Source organism: Eubalaena glacialis, chromosome 10 (assembly GCF_028564815.1).
Source record: "Eubalaena glacialis isolate mEubGla1 chromosome 10, mEubGla1.1.hap2.+ XY, whole genome shotgun sequence".
In the NCBI taxonomy this organism is placed as follows: domain Eukaryota; kingdom Metazoa; phylum Chordata; class Mammalia; order Artiodactyla; family Balaenidae; genus Eubalaena; species Eubalaena glacialis.
In genome coordinates this window covers 90,957,269-90,983,124 of record NC_083725.1, presented here as the reverse complement: position 1 = coordinate 90,983,124, position 25,856 = coordinate 90,957,269, and the positions used below count along the sequence as shown (strand labels likewise).

The following is a 25,856-nucleotide window of genomic DNA, read 5'->3' as shown; positions in this document are numbered from 1 at the left end:
TGCATACACTTGTGTAGGCTCTATATTTATAAGAATGTCTGGGTGAGGGGGTGAGTTGGACAAAATCCAGCTTGTCCACGAGTCAACATGCCCTGTGCCCTTTGCACAAAAGCCCCAAGGTGAGCATCACTGGAAGGGTGTGCCTCCTTTGTTGCCCAAAAGTACCCTGCAATGCAGAGGCACTGTAGCTAGGCTCTGCTTCCTCTTATCCAGCCTGTGGATGTTATCCATTTACTCATCCATGGCCATGAAAAACTAGAAGGAGGAACCAGTCTGGAGGCAGAGTCTCTGTTAAGTTTATTACTTGTTTGCCATCAAATTTTGGTTCATCCAGATATCTTTCTAGGTCCTTAAGGGTTATGTAAGAGCTGATCATTTTTCTCTAGTTGTCTGGGATAGTATCTTAAAAATCAGTGTTTTTTTTTTTCTTTCTTGGGGCATCTTATCCAAGAAATGAAAACTAATTGGCCAGTTTATCTTTAAAGCAAAACATATACAAGGTAGCAACTATCAGAAATACTAAAACTTTAGCATATCTTACCTCTTTTTTTCTCTACCCAAGTCCTTTGTTCCTGATATTTTGTCGTCTTGGACAAGCTGCAAATTTGAATCCTCCTTACCTTCTTCATCTCCTAGATAATAGGAATTTATTCTGCAATAAAATCTACATCTCTCCTTTTTCCACAATCCAAATCTCTCCTTTCATCTAAGTTGCCAGCCCTAAGATCTTATTCCCTGGAAGCAAAGAATAAAGTTCCCGGAGTGTGGTTCAAGGATCACCTGTCTCACTTTCACTTGACATGTATCAAAATGCTGATTTCGAGGCTCTAAGGCTTTTAAGACACTTTGCAGTTTTAATCAAGCTTTGCATGTGATTCTTATGCTAACTAAAGTTTAAAAACCACTACTTTAAAAGAAAGGAAATGAATTATTTGGCCAAATTAAAATCAATCAGTATAATATATAATTGTTATGAAAAAAAAAACAGCAGAAGATAGTGATACCTTGGCAAGAGAAATTCTGTCATCTTCCAGTGTTGTTATGAAAGAGAGACGTTAAAGGAATCAAATAAAGAAATGAAAACAATTTTCTCTTCACTTGCTCATGAGAGTTGCTAGAAAATAATGGAAATGATTTAGACAATGGAAACCAATTTAGGGAAGGCTCCAAGAGCAAATACAAGGAACCAGGAGCCCAGGAGTTGTTCTGTGATGATTTTGGGCAGAGCACAGTATCTGCAAGCTTCAGATTTCTTATCTATAAAAGGTAGGGTTGTCCACCTACCTTTAACTTCTCTTTCGAACCTACAATTAGAGGAAATAGGTCATTCCTAAAACTTAAAGTCAAGGCATATCTGTATTTATTTGACTCTCAAGCGTGTGGATAAATTTATTGTATGTTAGTCATGTGCCCAACTGGGCATTATTTTTAAAATAAACTCCTGAATGTAAAGATGATGGAAATTTTTCATTTTAAACTCCTTGGGTCTGCATCAACTTATTTCCATTTTCTTTAATTTTACTTACATGACATGAGTAATCAACTTGATGACAGTGACATTTTTAACCCTGCCTGCCTTAATTTAAAGTATTCATGGCAATGTCTTCAAAATAGAGTAAAATAACCCAAAGGCACAGTGGAAAGCAAGAAAGGAGGTGCCCATAAAGCAGTATTTGGTACAAACAATGATAACAATAACGTGGGGTCTATTAAGCCACAAAAGTCCAGAAGACGAAGGAATGCTGATAATTACCTAACACTAAAGTTGCTGCTGGCTTCTCAAGGGTAGTTACCTAGAACTCAAATGACAGCAAAAGCTGTCTGGAGAAATTGTCCAGTGTTCAGAAACATCACCTCCTTTGACCCTAACAAGATTCCTGTGTTCTAGGATTTTAAAGTAGATGAGAAAGCGATCTGAGTTGCGGTCACCAAAACTCTGTATGGTGGATGGCTAATTGCTAAGACTTAGCTATCAAGTGCATATCAAGGTACGTATAAAGATGTCAGTTGAAGTGAGAGGCGCTTGGGGGGTGGGGGGGTACACTTTTAATTTAGTATATAGCTAAAGCTCAAATATTTATGTCAGATTAAGAGAAACCTTTACTCTCCTCTTCAAAATCTTCCTTCCATTTGCACAGCTCCCAAAGTCCTCGCCATTTGGAACAGTGGAGAGTCATTTGAAACTTAACTGAATGCTGGAGGCAAGTTGTACTTTTCAGGTCATCCAATTTAGGAGATCCAATTTCTGCAGAGAGAAGACGACGAGTGGGGGAGGGAAAACCCAGATTCTAAGTCTTCGGATGCTTCCACCTTCGATCCACAACCTGCCACGCAAATCGAGCCAAGGCAGGGATTTTTGCCGCGAACCACCACCATCACCACCACCTTGTCACTCACGCCCGATTAACACGCCCCTCTGGTCCCACTCTCGGCCAATGGCGGCTCCTCTCTTTGCATAGTAATGAGCTCGAGACCTCCCCCGGCCAATGGCGCTCCAGGAGACGGGTTAGTTTTGCATGTACCTAAGTGATTTGCATAACCCAGCGGCTGGGGGCTTGGGAACCCGAGCGTGCAACCCTAGAAGGGAAAAGGACGGGAGGAGATTGAGCCGCGGCCGCGAGAGAGCGAGAAAGAGCCCGGGTGTTTGTGCGAGAGCCGGGCGGGGGACTGTGGCGAGGGGCCGGCATGGCTGAAGGCTGCGCTTCGCAACCTTGAAGAGCGGCTGCGGCGGGAGGCCGGGGACCGGGAGGCGGGTGCGATGGCAGAGTGCGGCCCCTGCAGCTGCGCCCGGCCCGGCAGGCTGGCCTGAGCCGCCGGAGGAACGGGGCTGCCTCTGCGCTTCCATGGAGCAGCGGGTAGGGCGAAACTCCGGAGCGCCGCGTCCCTGCGCTGCTGCTGCCGCGGGCTGTTGAAGGGGCCGAGCCCCCGCGACTGCAGAGAGGAGAGCCCCCGGCCCAGCCCGCAGGCCTGCCGCCCGGGGCGGCGGGGGGCGTCGGAGGGCGCCAGAGGCGCGCCGAAGGAGCGGCGCCGCGGGAGAGGCCGGCGCTGGAGGCGGCCGCAGCAATGCCGGGCCCGCTGGGGCTGCTCTGCTTCCTCGCCCTGGGGCTGCGCGGCTCGGCCGAGCCCAGCGGCGCGGCGCCGCCTCTCTGCGCGGCGCCCTGCAGCTGCGACGGCGACCGTCGGGTGGACTGCTCCGGGAAGGGGCTGACGGCCGTGCCCGAGGGGCTCAGCGCCTTCACCCAAGCGCTGTGAGTGCGGGCGGAGGGGGCGCCGGAGGGGGTTCCGGGGGGCGGAGCCAGTGGCAGATCCCACTCCATCCCCAGTGTCCCGAGGAGGGGGGCGCCGTCACCTCCTTGGCACCCGCTCCAGCGCCGCGAGCTTTACAAGCTTTGCCAGTCCGGGTCCGAGACCCGTGTAGCTCTTTTTCCCAGACTTTTCGGGCACGATCACCACCCCCCTCCCCCAACTCCCAAGTGCATGTGGGGCTGAGGAGGAAGGAGGAATCTGGAAACGCTTGCTCCTGGCAGCCTTTTCACGCGACTTTCTCTTCTCCCGCGGGCCCCTGCTCAGCTGGCAAGAGTTTTGCAGGCGGCAGGGGTGAGGGCAGCTAGAACTTGGCCTGAGTCTGAGACCGAGGCAATTTTCGTGGGGAAGCACCTGGAGCCTCCTTGGGTTCCAGCATGTGGGGAGAAGAAAACACCTGTACCGCAGTCGGGGCGAATGGCCTTCCCATTTGGCCCTGTCCGGGGCGGGGGGGGGCGGGTGGGGAGCGACCTGGCACCTCAGTCCAGTTCCACTCCGGACTCACCAGCAAACGCCTGGGGTTCTGGAGCTCGCAGGGAAACCGGGCGAAAACAACGGAGAAGGGAGGGGGGGAAATTGCAGGTTTCTCTGGGTGAAATACTTTTACCCAACAAGGCCTTTTAAAGAAGGAATGTTGACCTAAAGTACAGGATATTGGAAGAAAATGAAAGTTCCAGAGCATAAGCTCTGCCTGCCCCAAAAGGTAGCAGTTTTCTGCTGTTCCTTAACCAGTAGAACTTTACTTTTGAGCTGCCTGAGGTTGGGAAAGTCACTCAGATGGTTCTGACTTCCAAAACCCCCCTCCACCAACCGGGACGGAGAGCTTTAGACATTCGCTTTAGAAACGAAGACTCTGAAATAGGTGTTGGCTGTGGTGTTGGCAGATGGCACCAGTAGAGAAAGAATGGGGTAATTGCGTGCAGGGTTTGCTGTATGCTTCTGTCCTGCCTTGCTGTGCTGTGGGGCCAGATTAAATAAAGGGCAGTGAAAGAACTGTTTGAGAGAGGAAGGGATTCTGAGAGGCCTTGGGTAAAGGGAATTTCCTTTTACCTTACAGCTGCTGAGAGGGACCTCTTAGAAATAGACAGTGTGAAAGGAATAACAGACCCCGTGAAGAGATCCTTTCTGTGCAGGCCAGACCGGTGCTGTTTCCAGGTGGCTGGTGGGAGGTGTTCTGCTTGCCCTCTGCCAGTGGGGTTTTTTTGAGTCTTGTGGCCAGTTACCTTGGACCTGTCTCATTCTTTGACACCAGCCCCCTTCCCCCCTTTTTTTCCCCCTTGTCTCAGGTTTTAGTTATACATTTGAAGTCATTTTCCTTCAATATGGTGAAATTTAACTTTTCAGTAAAAAAAAAAGTTAACTTTGCAGTGAGGAGCAATTTGCCCACAAAGGTACCTTACGTGGGAAAGTTTGGGTGGGAGTGGGGAGAAGTAAGGGAAAGAAGACTGGGTAGAGGGGAAGGGGCTTTTTTTTTCCCCAAGACCTCTTCCTACTTTTAGGGAATTCATTCAGGAGAGGTGGCTTTCTCTGAAACCTCTTTCAGGTCCCAGAGAGAAAAGCATACTTTTACTATTTTGACCAGTTGAAAAGACCTTGTTTAGCAGATTCCTTGAGTTTTAATGTGTAGACTTGCCCTATAAGGAAGAGGGCTGTTTTACATTAGTACCTAAAAACCACAAAGAAATTTTTATTTTTATGAGAGCACGCTGCTTGCTATAGAGCATCAGGCATCTTTCTTTAGAATTCACCAAAGATAGTGAAATGCTATATTCTCAACCTTGAGCCTTACATAAGTGACTGTTCATGGCTTGGGAAACAGATAAATAATTGGCACCAGTCCAGATCAGATTGCCTAAACTAGCACCATCATAGCACTTTCTGAGCTGTGGTGGTGGGCAAATGTGTTATATTTTCTTTTTCCCTTCGTGACTTGTAGAGTAGTTGTACCTCCTGATAACTCCTTATTTCACTTGAACACTCTTCATTTCACCCTTAAAAGTATATGTTATATGACGAGCCCTTGTAAAGGGCATTTCAAGGGCAATATATTTGCATTTTGGGAAACCAGTGATCTCAAAAGCCACGTTGAAGAGGGGCGGGTGCTGTGATCTGCCCACTCCAGTTGATCTTATAAGACACCTTGGAATCACCCAAGGTCTCTTTGCAAGTACTTCTTATTTGCTGTCCCATCACAGCTTTGGTGAAACACAGGTACACACCAAGGAACTGGATCCATGGTTCCCAAACTTTGATTCACTGATTTCTAATTTCTGGAGCATGGGCACCAAGGCCTGTTTAGTTATACATAAAATGATAATCACAAAAATAGAAGTCAAAAAGATGACACTAATTATTAATCGAAGTTATTTTCTTGTCATTCCTCAATGGTGTCTTACCTTCACCTCACTCAGGTGTGTACACATCCCACATTGGGACTCCTCGTTGACAGAGCGGGGATTTTATTTTACTCAACTTGAGTCCAGAGTCCGGTACAAAGGAAGCACTTAATGTTTCAGTGAATAAATAAGGACTTAAGGCCACACTGAGGGGCAGGATTGGGGCTTGGAATTCAGCCCTCATTCCCACGCGGGATTGCCAAACTCCGCATTCTCAGCATTTAGCTTTTTGTCCAGATCTGAGAAGGCCCCAGAGAGGGGATACCTGCTTTTTCTCCTTTAGGCTCGTTTAAACTTGTTCAGCCTAACAGTGTCTATTTCCTGCTGAAAGCTGCTTTATCTGAGTCTGGGGGCGGAGTCAGATGTAATCCTCAGTGTTGTTGATGGGATTCCCGTGTTCACAGCGTTTGCTGCACCTGTAGTGCTTATTTATATTTTGCAGCGGCAGTTCCCGATCCTGTGTCACAGTGCACTGGCTTGTCACATTTCACCCTGAGGTGTTTTAAAGGAAGTACTCTGACTAGTATTAAAATTCTGAAGTGTATTTTTAATCAGAAGGGTTCAAGTTTATTCTTCTATTAGAGCTAATAAGGTCCCTCTTAATCACCTGCGTTCCAAGATTCTTGATTGAGAGAGAAAGGGATGAAGTCGTGGTGGTGGGGAGGGGATAGTGAACGTGTGTCCTCTGGTTTGTGTGTTACTGTCACAAAATTTGAGACTTGTAGACGGGGGTCACAAATTTCCACATCCTAGGTTATGTCTGGTGCATAGTTTTAGGATTATAAAGGCTGTTTCTGTGGCTTTGTGGAGAGGGTGGTAGGTCTGAGCCCTTGGTCGTAGTCTTCACCATGCCCCTGAGTAATTGTGTGGCCTTGGGCGAGTCATTCTACCTTTTTTTTTTTTTTTTTTTTTGGTGAGAGTTTCTTCATTTGAAAAATGAAGTCATTGGATTCACTAGATTCTATTTAAGGCTGCTTGTAGCTTCCAGACATTCTATATAAGATTTTATAATTCTTACACAGTTTTAGGATGGCAAGGTGACGATAACGATCGGCTGCTCTCGTGAAAAGATCCCAGAAGTATCTGAATATCCGTCTAGTTGAAGTTGCACAAGCCTATTTATTGCCACTCACTTGGAGGAGGAGTTCTTTGTGTTTAGAAGTGTGTGTTAGGAAATTTGCCATGGAGACTTGTTACAGAATGCATGACTAGCTAAGGCTCTTTGCTGGGGTAGAATAGCCCCGCTTGTTTCCTGTTGGTATGGCTTCACACTTGGAAAATAAAATCACTCTGTTTCAGTAATTTGGATACTGTACAAAAAGTTACTCAACGTCCTCACTTCCATATAATTAGTCATAATCTCTGCAGCCTTCACAGTGTGTGTATCTTGTACACGGGCAGGTTAGCAAGCTTTCTATATAGAACTGATGGTTACCTGAGGGGCTTTGAAGGGTTTTAAAAAATAATCTGTTGCTTTTTCTTCTTTGGGAAGCATCATCTCAGATTCTTCCCTAAGGTGTACTTTTTTTTCACGACTCCAAGCACCTTTCTTTTAATAGTATTATTTGAAAGTATTTTCTTATGTTTCCTCCAATGTCAGTTGTATTCCCTGGCAGGTCAGTAATCAGTGGCTAAATGTTTATACCTTTTTTGATGGTCGAGTTTTGATATTTTGATGTCTAAGTTACCGTCTGTAAATTTCACTGTTAGCTTATTTTCTGCGGTGTGTCTTTCTAGAGAAGTATTTGTGTTACCAGGGAACTTTGTTCTAAACAAGGCAAATATATGAACATCTTTAAGTACAGGTCGTTTATTTTACTGACTAGTGAAGTGCTGGGTTCTCTTTAAACACGAGAGGAAAGAGCATTCTGCTGGGAATATGGAGAGCTGGTTTCCAGATCTGTCAATAAATCACACGAGTGACCTTGAGGTGGTGACACACTTAACCCTTCAGGGCCTTGGCTTCTTCACCTGAGAACAAGGAAGTAAACAACTCTTACTGCCAAAAGTTTTCTTTCTATTTAATTTGATTTTTTTTCCATACGTTTGTCCCATCCTCTCTGTTGTGTTAAGTATAGTATAGGTGTCTCAATCCTGAAATCCCTCCCCGACCCAGGAAACTTCCCCAATTGTCCACCTCTACTGGAATGTATCCATCGACTGGGGAACCTGCCTCAGAAGGCAACAATGTGCTGGGTGTGGTCTGAGCTCTACCCAGGATTTAAACCAGGGATTCTCATTCGAGGCTCCTGAAGGCTTGTGGTAACGACTAATATTTTATGATTTTCAGTCCAGCTAAATGCTAATAGCAGTTATGGTATCACAAGCATTTAATGTCCAGGCACTTGGCTCTTACGTTAGAATCTTAAGGTAACATTTGACAACTTAATCTCTTAGGGAAGATCAAAGTTCTGTACTAGTAGGTGGATCCAGGCAAGTTTGGGCGTTTTCTTGGCCTCTGTCAGGTTATCTCTCAAATTCTTATTTTAGTCATCTTTATAATGGCGGAAAGCACTGACAATGGCGGAAAGCCTGCAAGTTTGGATTTTGGTCTTTGGTCTCCTTGGTTGTGCTTATCCTTTTATTTCCATTTTTCTTGTCAAGAAATAATGGATATTGGTGACTAATGGCTCTCATTGCTTTGAATCTCTCTGAATCTGTGTAGACTATCAAGCAAGTGAAGTTGTAGGAATCCTTTAGTGACTCATTGAAATTTTTCTAAGACCGTTTCCCACTTTTTCTCTATAAAAAAGATAGAAGTTTCCATAAAAGCACAATATTTATCAGTATACCTGGGTTACAAGTTAAACCCTGCCCGATGTGCCTTAAACTCTGACAAACGTAACTGATGTAACTTGATCAGACAGCTTTGCTTTTCATTTTTTTTAAATGAGAGTTCATGGTTTTGTCTTTAGAAATGTATTATCTAGCTTGCTCTTTAACTGCCTCCTGAAGCCTTCAAGTTTTTGGCAACGCCCAAAGCTTGTTTTCCTGTATATACAAGAACATGGGGGCTTCCCTGGTGGCGCAGTGGTTAAGAATCTGCCTGCCAATGCAGGAGACGCAGGTTCGAGCCCTGGTCTGGGAAGATCCCACATGCCGCGGAGCAACTCGGCCCGTGAGCCACAATTACTGAGCCTGCGCGTCTGGAGCCTGTGCTTGGCAACGAGAGGCCGCGATAGTGAGAGGCCCGCGCACCGCGATGAAGAGTGGCCCCCGCTTGCCACAACTAGAGAAAGCCCTCGCACGGAAACGAAGACCCAACACAGCCATACATACATACATACATACACAAAAAGAATGTAAGCAGACAAGAATAGCATTAAAAAAAAAAAAAAAAAGAACATGGATAACTTTGTCCCCAATTTTGTTCAGTGAAGTGTAGTTTTTTGAAAGATTCGTTGAGGATAATAAAATGCTTTAGTTTTAAATTCTATCAGTGAAGAAGAAAAACTAGGGCATTTAGCAAATCAGTACTCTTACACAATGACTAATTTGTCTGCCTTTCTAGACATTTCTTTTGTGTCTCAGACACTTGATGAACAAACTGTAGGCCGGGTATCGGCTCTACTGTCTGAAATTGGGTGAGTTCAAAATTGAGTTTAGAAATGATTTTATAGTTCATATACATTTAGTAACATCTCAACTTTCTAAAGACTTGAGCAAGTTACTACTCAAATACCCCCTTTAAATGGCAAGATGTAATTATGTAGTATTATACTCTGGATTCACCCACCCATAGACAGATATTTGTTATTAAACTTTGTATATGGCTGGGACTATTTTTAGTAAGTTTCTTATAGTGTACAGAAGTATTCTGTGTCATGTACAGGCAGTTAAAACTCTGAATGGGTGGTTGTTTTTAGTCTCTAAAGCGCGTTTTGATACTGTTACATATTTTAATAGTCAAAAAAGCACACTAGCCAGTTCCCCCTCTGCCCCTGCAGTAAGTCTACAGCAAGAATTGTCATTTTGCATTTTGCATCTCTTATTTTAGATGCAAGTGATTGGGGTTCAGGAATGCCCATCTAAGACTGTAGGCTTCAGAAATGAACATTTAAAAAATACATATTTTGGTAGTTCTCTTAGCTTTTCTGTAATGAAAGATCTTATGGGAAAAGCACTGAACCAACCCTCTGTGGCAACATGTTGGCCCATTAAGAATATAAGAATATCCTTGTAAGGAAATGTAAACCATAGATATTTTGGGAGGCAGCTGGGCCAAGACTGGGTATACGTTTAGATCCCGGGCTGGTCTGTTGTCTGTGCTAGTGAGAAAACATGTGTGGGGAAAGCATATTTAATATATTACGGGATATTTAATGACCCTTTATCCTTCATATTTCATTTGTATTTAAGTATTCTGAGTCAAGGTAAGTAAAAAGTTATGTAAGCCCCTTGAGCTAGTTTATTTTTTCCCCTCTATTTTTACACTAGGAGAATGCAGCCCCCCCCTTTTTTTTTTAACGAAGTTTTAAATATAAAATTGACCATTAAAAGAATGAAAATCTCAGTGCACACTGGCAACAGAATATTTTTGCTCTTCGAATCAGATTTCAGAGCATGGTATCCAGAAAAATCATGAGTTAGATTTTCCCTGTTCCCTGTACATTTTTAAAGTTTTCTCTGGGGGAATTTCCCCTCCCGAGTAGAGTGACCTAACTTTGGCAGGGAGATGGCGCCTTTCCCTTGGCTCTGTGGGAAGCATGGCTGAGGAATGCACCTAGGATTGCTTGGGATCCCACTTGCCCACTCCGCCCGGGCTCTGACTGCCCATGTGGAGCTCTCAGTATAAGCCACAGCATAACTGAGTGCAAGTGGTGACATCCAGACTCCCCTGCAGAGCTTGATTAGAGCTGTTTGCCTAGGGAGGTAGATAGATAGCCATTAGAAGTCTCACTCTTATTCACGTTTCTTGTTGGGAGGTGCAGGGTAGGAGGTATGCTTCCGAGTTGGCAGTCTTCTCTCTAAAACTCTGGGGACTGGGCTATGATGCTGTTTAACTTCTGGTTTTTCCCATTTCCCTACAGGGTAAGCTTCATGCTAAGAGGCCCTTAGAGAAAACATCCGACTAATATGGATAATACAAGAAGGGCTTGGCAGACTAGATTTTCTCAGGAGAGAGGAGACCTGTGGTTGCCACCACTGTGATCTACGTTGTCACCCTTCCGGTGTGCGGAAGCCATCTCAGGGAGCTTCTTTTTCTTTCTGAGAATCTCCAGAGAATCAGCACTATTCTCTCTCTTGAATACCTTACACCTTAAGAACTCTATCCCGGAGTCTAGCAACTCTTCTGGAGGTGAGGGGAGAGAAGGCAAATACTGTTGATTAACCTTTAGGTTTCTTAATGTTCTTGAAGACTGTTCACACGCTTCTCTGTTTTAGGCGCTAAATCCAGCTTTTGCATTTTCCGAACCTGATAATTGCCCCTTGGGTCCTCTTCAGGCTCTCCTTATCTCACATCGAGCATGTACAGAATTCTCATACAATTTGATCAGAGTTAAGAAAGGAGTATTCAATGCATTTAACATTTTAGTATCATGTTTTAAAAGATTACACGTGGATTTGCTAACTGATACTTAGCAGTTTATCATGATCCCAGTTTTCATCCATTCTGTGCTACTGCTACTTCATCTCATTTGATTAGTGGGGTTTGTTTTAAAAATCTTAATGTTTTCTTATCTTTGTAAGAAAGAAAATGTTTTCTAGTTGGCCTTCTGTTCTCTCCAAGGTCATTTTGAGTCTGTGGTCGCATAATCCAGCTTTTTATGTCACTCTCTACTCTCCAGTCTTCTTTTTATGCGCCTATTTTTATGAACAGGACTTCAGAAGTTGTTTTATTTTTGAGAGTGTGGCACAAGGAATCAAGACCCCTAAGGTCCTAAATCTGTGCGCTTGAAGGTATCACTTAATCCCTTTGGACATTGTCTTTTCCATCTGCAAGAAGAGGTCACTTGACTGTATCTTCAAGGGTCACATGTAGGAAACTTTAGCATGACCTGTTTGAGTGACAGCAAGGACCCATTACATTATGTTGTCATTTCTTTGGTGAGTGACTAAGCAATTGTCTATGTGTGTTATCCCTTTAAGTCACTTAGATTTAAAATTCTAAACCCTATTTCTCTGGTTCTTTGAATGTATATTAGGTTTATAGCCTGTTGGAGACTTCACAGTGAGCCCTTGTGCTAATGGAAAAAAGGCTCTTCATCTGGTAGACTTTTCATTCAGAAAACCATAAAGATCCTGGTGGAGAAAGAGTAATGCATATGTTTTTATCAAGATTCCTTCTTACGGGTGGTGCTACTCCCTTTCTAACAGGAAAGCCTAGTGGTGGGGAGTTACAGTTTCTCTAGAGGAGAGAGCTTGGAGGAAATCATGCTTTCCTGCCTTGGTCTCTGACTGGGCATTGCTTCCCTGAGATGGCTGGTCAAGTTGAAGGACGCTCTCCTAATAGGGGAACGCATTGTTTCTCCTCACAGCAAACGGGCACGTGACCTTAGACAGTGTCAGTGTGATCTTTAGATAATAATTTTCTACTTCCAGACTTTGGAACACTGAGGATTTTCATGAAACAACGCTTAACTCTTTAAGAAGCCTCATGCCAGTGAGTGCCCAACGGTTTCTCATCTCATCACTTTCCATGTTGGGGATGGATAAGATTAGCTCAGGTTTGACAATTTATCTGAGTTCTTGTTTCTTCATATCACCTTGTTTCTAGCAATATGCAGATTGTGGGAGAACTTTTTGTTTCAAGTACTTTGAAAATGATATTTTACTGGTTATTGGATACCTGTGTATTTTCTTTACATTTGAGACCAATGCTTGTGTTTTGTGGATAAAGAAAAGCTTATTATCCTTGAAGTAATTTTAGAACTAAAATCCTTTCTTTAAAATCTTTCATGTTTCTCAAAAGTTATATGACATTCTTGGTAAGCACAGTTAAACCTTTCTCAGAACCCTTAAAAACTTTTCTGGGTTTTGATTCAGCTCTGATTTGAAAATGAATTGTAAATTCAGAGTAGCAGCTAACATATGCAAGAGTGCTCACGACCTATTTAGATTGGTTGAGTGTTTCAGATACAGTTGTGCATTTTCTACCCTGGGTCTCTTTCTTTAAAAAAAAAAAAAAATGTTTGAGATGTTTTTCCCATTACCATCTTGACATCTGCCTGGTTACACATGAATAGCTTGACCCAGTCCCTCAGCAGGGAGACTACCATGGCCTTGCTTTCAATAGCCATGTCACTGACAAAGAAAACATATGGAATATTTCATTCCTGCCCTTTGCAAACAGTCTGGGGCTGTGAGGGCATGCATCAGAAGGCTTCATCCTTCATGGTAGGTTGGCAAGTTTGTGTGCTAACCACAGGCTCTGCTGTTAGCAATCAGACTGTGTTTTCCAAAGCCCTATTACATACTGTGGAAAGGAAATCTTGTGTTTTGGATAAGCCAGTTTCTAATATCAATTTGAATTAAGTTTGTATGACCTGCTTCCATGGTGGGGTTTCCTGCTTGATCAGTTATTTCACCAAAGGGAATTTGTGTGTGTGTGTGTGTGTTTGTGTTTGCAGGACGTTTCGAGGCTGTTCTCCCAGGTTTGATATGTGGCATGTGTTTAATGGATACACAAGTTGGGAACAAGGATGCTTGATTCCCGATAGAACGTACCTTGAGGACTGTCTGCCTTTATGTTTATCTTCCTGTCAGTCTGCAGAAGGAGGTCAGTTGATCATTCTCATGCTAGCCAAGCCCTGCCACATTGACCTTTAAGGCTTCTGTTGCGTAGCACCAGCTTCTACTGGGGACTTGGTTTCAGTTCAGCTAGCATTAACGGCTTTGCTTTGTGGCATCTGAATCCACAGTGTGGAGGCTTGTCAGCAGGTGTGGCAGGAGAGGGCCAAGAACGTGGAATACAGGGGTAAATCAACTGCTGTTTTTCTTCAGGTCTTTTTCTGCGTTAAAGGAATTTGCCCTTGGCACCACCCTGGCTGAGGTGGCATTCTGGAAGGAGAAGGAAAAAAAAAAAACCCTATGACACCAAAGATAAGAAGATTCATGACTTTGGCGGAGGAAATAATGACATACATTTCATCAGGGTCCTTTCCAACCCTTAAGTTACCCTAGCCTGAATTTCTAGTTCTGTGGTTTCTTAGACATGCGGGCTGGTTTTGACAGGAGTAGATGATTGTTTGAAAAGGAAGTGAGCTCCTGTTTTGTCCCAGATGTAGCCAAATATTTAAATGTATATATACATCTCATCTAGAAGGTATTTCTGATGGTTCTTGGTATCATTACTGAACATTCGCTGTAAAACAACATGCTGATAGACATTACTGCCTCTCACATTTTCTTATAAGAGTAACTCCTTTTGTAGTTCTTGATTACAGTAGATTTCCTTTAAATTTGGACAGTTACATTTTAAAAAGTTTTGGTTATACGGTTGTTCATGAATTTGAGCCCCTATTTGAGCCCCTCACTTTCTGTTAGTGACTCCATATGTGTATTCTAAAATAACTCGTATAATTTCCAATGCTCCATCTTCCTTCTTTGACTACTTAACTGACCTTTATAACTACTGATTCATAGGGAGAACTCCCCTAAACCTCTCAATCTTAAAAATTCACCCTTTTAAGTGTACAGTTTTGAAATGTGTGTAGGAGTGTAACCACCACCATTGTCAAGATCTAGAACATTTCCATCACTCCCCCCTGTGCCCTTTGTAGTCAGCCTCTCTCCCCACCCTTGGTCCCTGGCAACTGATGATCTATGTTCTACCTTGGGTCTCTTATATTGTTTTGCATTTACCAGATTATCACATAAATGGAAAGTAACAGACTGTAGTCTTGTGCCTAGCTTGTTTTACTTATCATAATGCTTTTGAGATTCTACCATGTTGTTGTGTAGGTCAGTATGTAATATTCCTTTTTATTGCTGAGGGGTATACCATTATATGGATGTACCACAATTTGTTTATCTAGTCCCCTGTTGAGGGACATCTGCCTTGTGTCCAGTTCTTGGCAGTTGACGAACAAGACCATTATCAATACTCATGTAGAAGTTTTTGTATGAACATAGCTTTTCATCTCACTTGTGTAAATACCTAGAAGTGAGATCCTGGGCTATATGGTAAGTATATATTAATAAGAAAACGTTGGTCTAGATTTTAATGTCTTAGAGGCTTGTTATCACTAATTACTTATAACCTCAATATATTGTTAACATAGTACATATGTGGTATTCGCAGAAGCTGTTAAAAATTGATTATGTTTAAATGTCTGTGCTTTTACAGGAGTAGAATTCTTAGCCTTTTTTAAAAAATTTGTTTATTTATATTTTATTTTTGGCTGCTTTGGGTCTTCCTTGCAGTGCGCGGGCTTCTCATTGTGGTGGCTTCTCTGGTTGCGGAGCACGGGCTCTAGGCGCACGGGCTTCGGGAGTTGCGGTGCACAGGCTCAGTAGTTGTGGCGCATGGGCTTAGTTGCTCCGCGGCATGTGGGATCTTCCCGGACCAGGGCTCGAACCCGTGTCCCCTGCATTGGCAGGGGGATTCTTAACCACGGTGCCACCAGGGAAGTCCAGCCTTCTTTTTGATACCTGGCAGTTAACCATGATGCCTGAAGGACTCGTGTAGAAGTGATACCAATGTGGAGCATTTTGCTGACAGTGAAAAAACTTTGAATTGTTAGTGTATTTGTGTTTGGAAAGTCTGATTCAAAAAAATGGAAATTTGGTGAGGAACTGCTAGGCCTACTTGTGTGTTTGGCATGTTACACATGGCATGGTTTCCATTTTATAGCTAAGCAAACAAAGATTGGAAAGGGTTAGGTAACTTGTGATGACATCCCAGTTAGTGGGTGGTAGTTGGTGTTCGGTATTTGTTTATGCATTCTGTAGTTAGCATGGAGAGTTGACAGTGTCAGAAGAGGATAAGGTTAAAGTGACAAATGAAATGGTGAGAAGCTACAGGTTACTACAGGGAAAAAAATCAGAATTGAAATTAAGCATCCCGAAAAAGCATACACATGTATCAGTATATGTGCACATACAGTGGGGTACTGTGACTTGATTTAGCAGTAACTTATGTTCAAAAATCAATTTACTGGGTAAAATTAAGTTATCTTTTATTTCTAGCAGAATTTTTTAAAAAGGTCTCTATGACTTGATCTCCTTGAAAGCTTTCACATCATTTTCTACGTTAATAGTGTTTTTCCGTGTCAGGAAAGTAAATATCAGTTGTGCGCCTTTTAGCTTGCTTTTTCTTTTCTGGAATTCCGTTGGATGGTATATGAGGATTAGATCTGTTAGCATACTCACTTTTTTGTTTCTTAAGGAGCAAATTTCTGAATATGCTTCTTTAAACCAAAACACTGAAGTAAATTAAAAAGCAAAGTGTGCAGTATGATGGTTTCCATATAGTTGCCCCCTTTCACTCACTGGAATTTCCTGCCTCTCTTGTTGAAGATGTTTTTATAGGGAAGTCAGCATAAAAGTGAATCACCCATGAGCCTTTTTTTCCCCCCAAGGCATTTCATGGAGTCAACTTGGTATTAATTTAGCTGGTACTCTTCAGTTGACTTGAATACTATGTTTTTGGATGGTGAGCTGATGTTTATTAAGCTGTTAATATTTTACAGACTGGATGGGTTCCTGTTTCAATCTATGTGCTCTTTCCTTTAGCAGCAGGGCTGTTCATGACTGAATCTGTGACCACAGTTTTGATTTTGAATGTACCAGCCCCATCATGGAGAGTCATTTACCTGGTAACTCTACAGGTTGTCTTCTTCTGGAAGCATTTTGCTGTTTTATTTCACTTAAGTTGCATTCTTTATCATGAAGAGCTTCTTCATGGTCTGTCTTGCCATTCAGATAAACCATCATCATCATCTTGTTATGAACATAGATGCTAAAAATCGTAAATGTCATTGAGTACCAGGTACTAGGTGAAGCGCCTTTGCATGCATTATCTATTTAATACTCCCATCAGCCCTCTAAAGCACATGCTTTTATTCTCCATTTTAGAGATGGAGAAACCCCAGGGGGTGAGGGCACACAGGTAATAAATGAGGTTTTGTGGATGGGGTGTTGGATCTTGTTTTTTCAGACCAGGGTTCCTTGGTTGAGTGGGTTGTATGACAGTGTCCTTTAGTGCTCTTCCTAGATTCAGGCATTTATCTATCTTGTGTATGGTGGATATCATGAACTGCTTGTTTTATAGATGAGGAATTAGTTTTGGAGTGGTTAAATCTGTTTGTCCTCTGCTTGAAGTGTTCTCAGCTCCTTAGAATGCAGATTTGGACCCTTCTAAATCTTAAAGGTCTCTGGTGCAGTGGTACTAAAAGTTTTGTGTGTGGTATGGATCACGCATCAAAGAGGCTATATTTACATACATATGTCCCCAATAAATATATAAATACATATATTTATATATAAATACACACATATATGTATACTTAAATATACATACATATATTTACAGGTACATGTTTAGAGACCTGATATCTATTTATTATTTGCTCAGCATTTCAACTACATAAATCATAACCAAATTTTTGCTAATATTTTTCTGACTTTCTCTCCTTTCTTAAAAGTTCACTTCTTTTAAGAACTGGTAGAAGACAGTTGATCTGGCTCACATTCTCCATTTAACATGGAAGAAATCCAGTTACATTTAGTTGTATGAGTTGCCCAGCACCATTGGTAGCCCTCCAGAGTATGTTGACAAAACAAAGCAGGAGGAAGCACATTATCAGAGTAGATGGTCCTTTCTTTGATTATGTAAACCTTTAATATTTAATGAGACTTTTGACTTGTGTTGCTTATGGCTTATGCTTGTGAGATGGTAAGATTTCCTATGCTTCTTCCTTGTCTGTTGTCCAGTCTTTCAGGACCCAGTACTTTATTGAAATTGTATAATAGGAGGTAGTTAATTTGTAGAGGTGAATAAAAAGGTTTTGTGCAAATAATTTTATCAGTTCAAGCTATTTTCTGAGAGCTACTAATATTGGTATAATGGTTCATGGAATCAGTATTCTTTCAACTCTAAAGTAATACTTATCGAGATAATAAGTCATTATTTTAAACGTTAATTTGTTCAACACATTTATTAAGTATTAAGAACTGTTCTTGGTGCTGGGGACACAGATAACTGATGATATCTTTTTAAAAAATAACTTAATTAATTAATTAATTTTTTGGGCTGTGTTGGGTCTTTGTTGCTGTGTGTGGGCTTTTCTCTCTAGTTGTGGCAAGCGGGGACTACTCTTCGTTGTGGTGCACAGCCTTCTCATTGCGGTAGCTTCTCTTGTTGTGGAGCACGGGCTCTAGGCGCATGGGCTTTCAGTTGTTGTGTTGCGCGGGCTCAGTAGTTGTGGCTCGCGGGCTCTAGAGCGCAGGCTCAGTAGTTGTGGCGCACGGGCTTAGTTGCTCCAAGGAATGTGGGATCTTCCCGGACCACGAATCAAACCTCTGTTCCCTACTTTGGCAGGCAGATTCTTAACGACTGCGCCACCAGGGAAGTCCCATCTGATGATATCTGACAGCGTCCCTGCCCTCATGTAACTTACCTGGCATGGGGTGCGGTAGGGGTGATGGTAGACAGTAAAAAAATAAATACAATAAACATGTAAGATCAGGTAATACTAAGTACTGTCGAGAAAAATAAAGCAGGATGAAGGGGGCTCACTATTTAAGTAGGGTTGTCAGGGAAGCCTTGAATCTTGGCGTGATTAAGGTAATTACCAATTAAGAGAATCAGTATCTCTTGGAGTATGAACCCATCTTAAGCAATGGCAAAGCAAGGTTTTAAAAGTTCCTCCCCACCCCATAATTATAATTTAGTTAAAACATAAAAAGTTGAAAATCCACATGCCATAATAAACTGGTATATCAGTACAGTGGCCTGCTACACAGCAGTAAGATAACCAACTATTGATACATGCAGCAGCATGGATAACTCTCAAGGGTATTACGCTGGGTGAAAAAGCCAATCTCAAGAGGTTACATATGCTGGTGATTCCATTTAAAACACTCTAGGGACTTCCCTGGTGGCACAGTGGTTAAGAATCCACCCACCAATACAGGGGACACGGGTTCGAGCCCTGGTCCGGGAAGATCCCACATGCCGCGGAGCAACTAAGCCCGTGCGCCACAACTACTGAGCCTGCGCTCTAGAGCCGCAAGCCACAACTACTGAAGCCCGTGTGCCTAGAGCCCGTGCTCCGCAACAAGAGAAGCCACCGCAATGAGAAGCCTGCAAACCACAAGGAAGAGTAGCCCCCACTCGCCGCAACTAGAGAAAAGCCCGCGTGCAGCAACGAAGACCCAATGCAGCCAAAAAATTTAAAAATAAATTAAATAAATAAATTAAAAAAATAAATAAATAAAACACTCTAGACATGACAAAATTATAGTGTTGGAGAAGGTTAGTGGTTGCTAAGGTTAGAGATAGGAGGACAGTGAGACTCTAAAGAGGTAGCAGGAGGGAGTGATGGGGCAGTGATGGCAAAGAAAAGTCTGTTTTATTTCGTTTAGTTTTTGACAAAGTTGTAGTTGCACCTAGCGCCCTAAAGCGAGGAATAGAGGTGAGAGCAGAGTTTTCCTTGAGAGTATTTTTTTTATTTCACAACCACAACATTACGGGAGGTTCTATTTCATTTTCCAAGTTTGTGGAATTGAAAGTGTCTATTTTCTGCAAGGAATTGAAAATACTCTGCCAGGAGGAATTGAAAGTATTCATTCTATCCAGGGCTTTGTTTCAAGTAGAGTAATATGCCCATGTTTTTGTTTTTTTTTGTGGTGAGGGAGCAGTTCCTTATCCTGACTGCAGTGGTGATCATATGAATTCGTACGTGTGGTTTAAAAAAAAGGAGTGCATATAAAAAGTTGTGGAATCTGAGTAGGGTCTGTAGTTTAAGATAATAATGTTGTACCAAAGTAAATTTCCTGGTTTAGCTAATGTATTCTGGTCATGTCAGATGTTGCCATTGGGAAAGCTGGGTGAAGGATGCATAGGAACTCTGCACCATTTTTGCAACTTTTGCTGAGTCTTAAATTATTTCCAACAACAGCAAGTACTACACCAAATCAGTTTAGAGTCTTGAGAAATCTTAGTAGAAATCTTACTCTTGGCCTCACTCCTGAAATATGACGAGGAAACTGTTTCTGAGGTAAGATAATAACCTGAGGTTGCAAAGCCCAAGTCGAATCTAGACCTTTTAACTGTCAGGCCCACATTATTTTGCTCCCTTTAGAGCTTAACCAGTTTTATTTTTATTTTTTAATTTTTTTGGCCACGCTGCACAGCATGCCGGATCTTAGTTCCCTAACCAGGGATTGAGCCTGGGCCCCCTGCAGTGGAAGCACAGAGTCCTAACCACTGGACCGCCAGGGAATTCCTAAACCAGTTTTAACTGCTACTGAGCAGTTGTTGGAGATGATGTGTGTATCCTCCATGTTTCTCCCCGAATTTGTCTCCCCACATCCCACCTAGCTGTGTGTGTGTGTGTGTGTGTGTGTGTGTGTGAATTCTCTTCTATGCCCTGCGGCATAGAAAGTGTAATATATAAAGTGTGCGTTAGGTTTATCACTTAAGTGGTTTTAGCCATATGTTTGAATATATCCCACATGCGTCTTCTTCATTACTGAGCACTTGGTCCAGTCTAAGTAGTATGGGGCATTGTGTTGGATCTCTGCCTGTGAATTAGTAGCTGAGTGGTGTTTTACTTCGGATGATTCAGTATATTTGCCTTAATTGCTGGATTAACCAATTTCTTGCCTCCCACCATAAGCACACACATTTGTATAAAGAGAGGATAAATGAATGAAGTTTTCAGGACTAATTTTTGTGGTATTTAAGCAACAATAGTTTAGATTACCCACAACCTTAATTTCCTTTCATGAGTCCTATAGATGGGCTTTGTCACCATTTACACTTGATTACTTCATTGTTAACCCCAGTGATGTGATTTAGCATGCAAAGGCTTAATTATTCCTTTCTGGCCTAGTGAGAAATTTCCTTCCAATAATTGCCTCCACTGCCCTTTAGCCTCTTAAGCATTGAGTTTGTTTGGAACAACACGGTTGCTCAGCAAGCAATTCCAAGCTCAGCAGTGCCTGGAGCTGTCTTTGGACCATAATTTATACCTTTGACATAGTGACTTAGGCTTCAGTTCTTGCGTGATGTGCCCACTGGATGCTCTTCATCGGAGCAGCGGTGCGATTCATTTGTCTGAAGTTGCAGGCAGAGAAGTTCATGACTAGATGGTACTAAATAATTCTCGTACAGTCTCTCTTTTTCAAGTTAATATCTCCTTATTTTAGGTGAACAATTATGCCAACTTCGAAAATAAGATTAGACTCTTAAAAGCAAGTACTTTTACTTGAGTACTTTTAAGAAGTGTTTTTGTAAGGCAGTCACATGTTGTCATAGTCAAAGTATAGAAATCATTATGTAACGGATCACTGTCAAGATGAGGCTCAGACCTGCGGGATGCAACCGAGAGGCTTATGAGGGGTTGGCAAAGAGATGTCTTTGTTTTAGTTTGTTTAGTTTTTAAGATAAGTTTAGTTGCATCTAGAGCCCTAAAGCATGGCATGGAGATGTGAGAAAAAGTTTCCATGAGAGTATTGTTTTTTTTAAATTTCAGAGCCACAACACTGCAGGAAGTTCTGTTTCATTTCCCACGTGGAAATTTGTGGAATTGAAAGTGTCTCTTTGCTCCGAGGAATTGAAAATATTCCACCAGGAGAAATTGAAAGTATTAATTCTACCCAGGGCTTTGTTTCAAGTAGAGCAATATGCCCATGCCTCCTATAGACGCTTTATAAGACAAACTGTTCAGTGTCATTTTGATGGGGGCAGCATAGTTTCAGAACTTTCCTCCCCAGGCCCCTGTCACCCAGCTTCAAAATTCTATTCCTTCCCATTTCCTTAAACAATATTAACTGCTCCATTTCTCTCAGAAAATGTCTAGAATAACAGTGGCTTCATAGGGTCATTGGCTATTCTACAATAAAAATACTTGTAGGCCAGTCTGTTTTGGGTCAGGGTACACTCTTAGAAAATAGAATATCACATTTATCTCATTAGTTAAAGATGTTTTTAACGGAGGTGTTTTTTGTATCCATAAACAATTTCAATTTTCATGCTTACGAGACATTTTTGCCTTAAATGATCTGTTGTTAGGAGAACCAACTCATTTTGCTAACATAAGGAGTAAATCGAAGGAATACTTACTGAATAGCTAATAAAGCCATTACAATTGTTAAAGAATTGGTCAGGAAGCATGGCAGAAAATTGAAGCCCTCTCGCAATATGTGTTCTAGAATACTTTGAGAGTTTAAAATAGTATAGACATTTGCCATTTGATTTCTGTAAGTAGCATCTCAAGTAACAGAATTTTGCTCATAAATATTTTCAAAATTTCATACAATGATTGAGATAGATTTCTACTAAACTTTAATTATCCTGATAATATAATAAATTCAATACTATTCATTTTAAACTCTCAGGGATGCTTTAAGGATTCATTATATTTAAGTAGGCATTGATTATTGTACAGACAGACAGTAAATATCTGGACAGTGTTAAGATGCTGGACACCACTTGCTCTTAGATGAAGAAAATAAGACTCGACACTGATTTATTATTAGAGTTTAGGTAACTGATCGTCAGATATTGTCAACTAGGTGAGTTTTCCCCCTCCATTTGCATACCTCCATGGAAAAATAAGAAAAGCACCAAAATTTATCATGGTGTTTTGTTTTGTTTGAATTTGCAATATCCATGAAAGGGTGAGAGATGTTCGCTGGTGCTCTAACCTGGTGACAGAAGAGGGAAGAGGCAGTGCCCCTGCCTGCCTGCAGGGGGCTTGCTCCAATGGCTGGTTTATGGAGTTAATTCTATTCCTCAGTTATTACTCTCCTCTAAAGAGAATGGGATGTAGTAAATCTGCCTGACATTGTCAAAGGCAAATATTTATTGGTAGCTTTCATGAATTTATTCACTCTCATGAAGTTAGTGTTTTATGACAAAAGAAACTGTGTCATGGGCAAATGTGTAGCAAAATCATTTTGTTTCCATAACCTTCTTTCAACTAGAGAACAACTAAAACACTGCATGATTTATTTTAATTTAACAATGGTTTTTAATTAGCAATGATTTCGTTAAAGTAGCTCTTCCTAGAATTGCAACATTTAAACAAGTGATTCTATATTTAACAGTAAAGTCTTTGAAAAGAGTGTAATGGAAACAATAATTTGGTACACATTTGTTCATGACCCAAATCTTTAAATTTCATTCCTAAGTAGTTTTGACTCTTCCAGGGCTCCAGAGAGTAATGACTCTTGTCATAGGACAAGCTGTGGCCCTGGAACCAGTGCACGTGCTATATTAGTATTAGCATGAGGATTCGTAAGAATTACAGACTTCATTGAAGTATCTGAAATATAGCATCCTTAAACTCTCTTACTTGCTGTTTCTTTAGCAAAATGAGACACATTGTTGTACATAAGTCTCTGAAATACTTTACGGTGTAATATATGCACTGTTGAGAAAACTCGTATCAGGCAAATATATTGTGAAAGCATAACTTCAGCCATTAATACCACAGGCATATATTTCCAGATGCCTCATGCTCAGAATTGCTTATAAGCTCCATGAGGGCAGGAATCAAGTCTCACTTAGCATCGCTTTAGCTCTTCCCTTGCCTATACTTGTGCCTTGCACGTAACACACTCTTAAATGTTGAATACATTGAAAGACCTGGAAAGATTGCCTTTGGAAATTGACATTTTATTAGTAAATTAATATGATTAGCAAAAGTTTATTCCATGAACATCGAGTGTGTGCCTCTTCTTCCAGCCATGCTACTGTCTTCATGGGGGGAGGAGGGACGATAAGGATGATGTTTCCTGTTTTAACATTGATCAAGCTCCTACATGTGCCAGGCATTGTGTGGAGAGCTTCACATCTGCAAGTTCACTTGATCATCACAGGAAATGTATAAGAAAGGTATTCTTTATCCCCATTTTAAGCTCAGAACACTGAGGCACAGAATGCTTAAGTAACATGTTCAAGGTCATATGTTAATAATCTCTAACCAGGATTTGAACCCAGCAGTCTTACTCCAGAGCTTGTGCCCTCCTCCTCTCTACCACGCTGGCTCACAAGTGTCCACGGGTGATCTGGTTGGGTGGAGAAGACAGACATAAACACAAATAAAATACAGCGTGGGAGTGCCATCAGGAGGGATGAACAAAGGGCTGTGGGAGCAGAGAGGAAGGGAACTTGCTCTGCCTTGGGGAGCTGGGAGGCTTCGCAGCAGAGGTGACATTTGAGCTGGGTCATTTAGTCTTCTTCGGGGCAGCTGCCTGAGTTCTGCCCTGTTTGAAATAAGCACATTTACAAGAGAATAGTGGAGCACATTCTACTTGATGGATTGGATTGACAGTTTGGAAGTAACTCCCCAGAATGATGGCTTTGTTAGGTATTTGTTCTCCAAGAACCCTACCTGCCACTCCCCTTCAGTGAATTGTGGCAAGAAAGCTGTCACATTAAGCTGTCACTCAGGATATTTGTGAGAGGGGGAGGGAGGAACAAATTATGGGCAGGACTAGGTATTTTCAGAACAGTCTCCAACCCGGAAAGATTATATTTCAGAGCGTTTAAAAATGAACACAACGGCCTTTTTTAGGTTGTGCAAAAAGAAAATTGAATAATGAAAAGTTAATTAGGCTATGGAGATTTTAAAAAGCTAGACATTCTGATTCTTATCCACTATAATATGTGAAGCTTTGTTTAAAGCCAAGATAGGAAAGAAAAAAAAACAGCAGAGATGAATTATAGAACTGCACAAAGTTCTTATAGAGATTGCTTAACTGTAAAAATGTTTTATCTTTTTCTCTGATTTTTAAGGAGTTTGTAAGAAGCAGTTTCAATTCCAATTTTTTGTTTCTTGTCTAGCTGTTCGCTTTAAGAATACCTCTTGAGTTTTGCTGTTTCTTTCAGTGTGTATATGTGAAGCTAAGGAAAGGTTTAGGAGCCCAATCTAGATCTTTCTAAATGAGGTCTGCTAACAGTTGTATTTCTGGAGAAATGGTTGCACAGCACTTCTGCTCCTGCTTTCTACCCACCCCCTTCTAAACAACCCCTCCTTCAGCCCCACTCCCCAAGCCTGCCATGCAAAGAAGTTGCTTTGTTACTGATGATAATATTTAAGCTCTAAAATTTTAACAGTATTTCAGTTGCAAATAAATGGAAATTGTGTATTCTGTTTAATGTGTCTCAGAAAATCCCTGCTATTTTTTTTCTTTAAATACAAGAAAACAGGCGTGTAATGCCTCATTGAAAAAGGCCTGTAGGGGTGCTTTGTGCAGGTCTTAATTAAGGGCTTTGAAAGACCAAACAAAAGGAAAAAGGAAAATGCTACAGGGTTATTGTTATTCCACCCCATTGGCTCAGCTAGCTGACCATCCATTGGAGCATTTTGTCCATTTTGAAACTGAATGACACTTTTGTTCGTGATTAACAGAGGTGAAAGAAGCCAATTATTGGGCCGTCTTTTTCCATAGAGCAGCTGCTGTTAGATTTAACTGCAGGCAAATATGGCCTTTTACTACCACAGGGATGTTGTGATGACAGTTTATTTTTATAGAACTATGTGGTGGAAAACAAAATCTGTCTGACTCCTGTTATGAATATGCCCTGGAATTTATCATGAAAGGGTGATCTTCATGTTCTAGCTGTTCCACAGTTCTCTTTTTAAAAATCACATCTATGTGTGTGTGTGTGTATGTGTGTGTAATACATATATGTACTCATTTTTAAACAGCTTTTTAGGTATGAGAGTCCAACATTAAAGTTATATAAGATATTTGTTAATATGTATATTTGTAAGCTGCTTTCAACTTTTCCCTATTTTAATTTTAATAACTCCTCACTCCTGCCCCACCCCCACCCCACCCCCACCCCCACCCCCTGCTTGTTAAAGTTGCAGAGTAATTAGTGGAAGATGGAGTGGTGTTGCCTGGATCTCAAGCTATTTTGATACATAGGCTACTTAGGTGGGGCAAATGAGTCTCAGAGACCACCTACTCATTAGTGCAGACTTCCGGCCTCTCAAACTTTCTGTAATAGGAATGTAACTTGGGAGGAATCTC

The 25,856-nt window shown here is 41.6% G+C and overlaps 1 protein-coding gene across 1 annotated transcript in view; it reads left to right on the top strand.

Annotated features, from left to right (window-relative positions):
* Nucleotides 1-2,812: 2,812 nt before the first annotated feature.
* The window catches only part of LGR4 (leucine rich repeat containing G protein-coupled receptor 4), a 96,325-nt gene continuing 73,281 nt past the window's right edge, over nucleotides 2,813-25,856 (top strand). Inside the window, exon 1 of the mRNA XM_061201530.1 lies at nucleotides 2,813-3,248. Coding sequence (XP_061057513.1) covers nucleotides 3,064-3,248 — 185 coding nt within the window. The 5' untranslated portion in view covers nucleotides 2,813-3,063. The remainder of the gene's footprint in view (nucleotides 3,249-25,856) is intronic.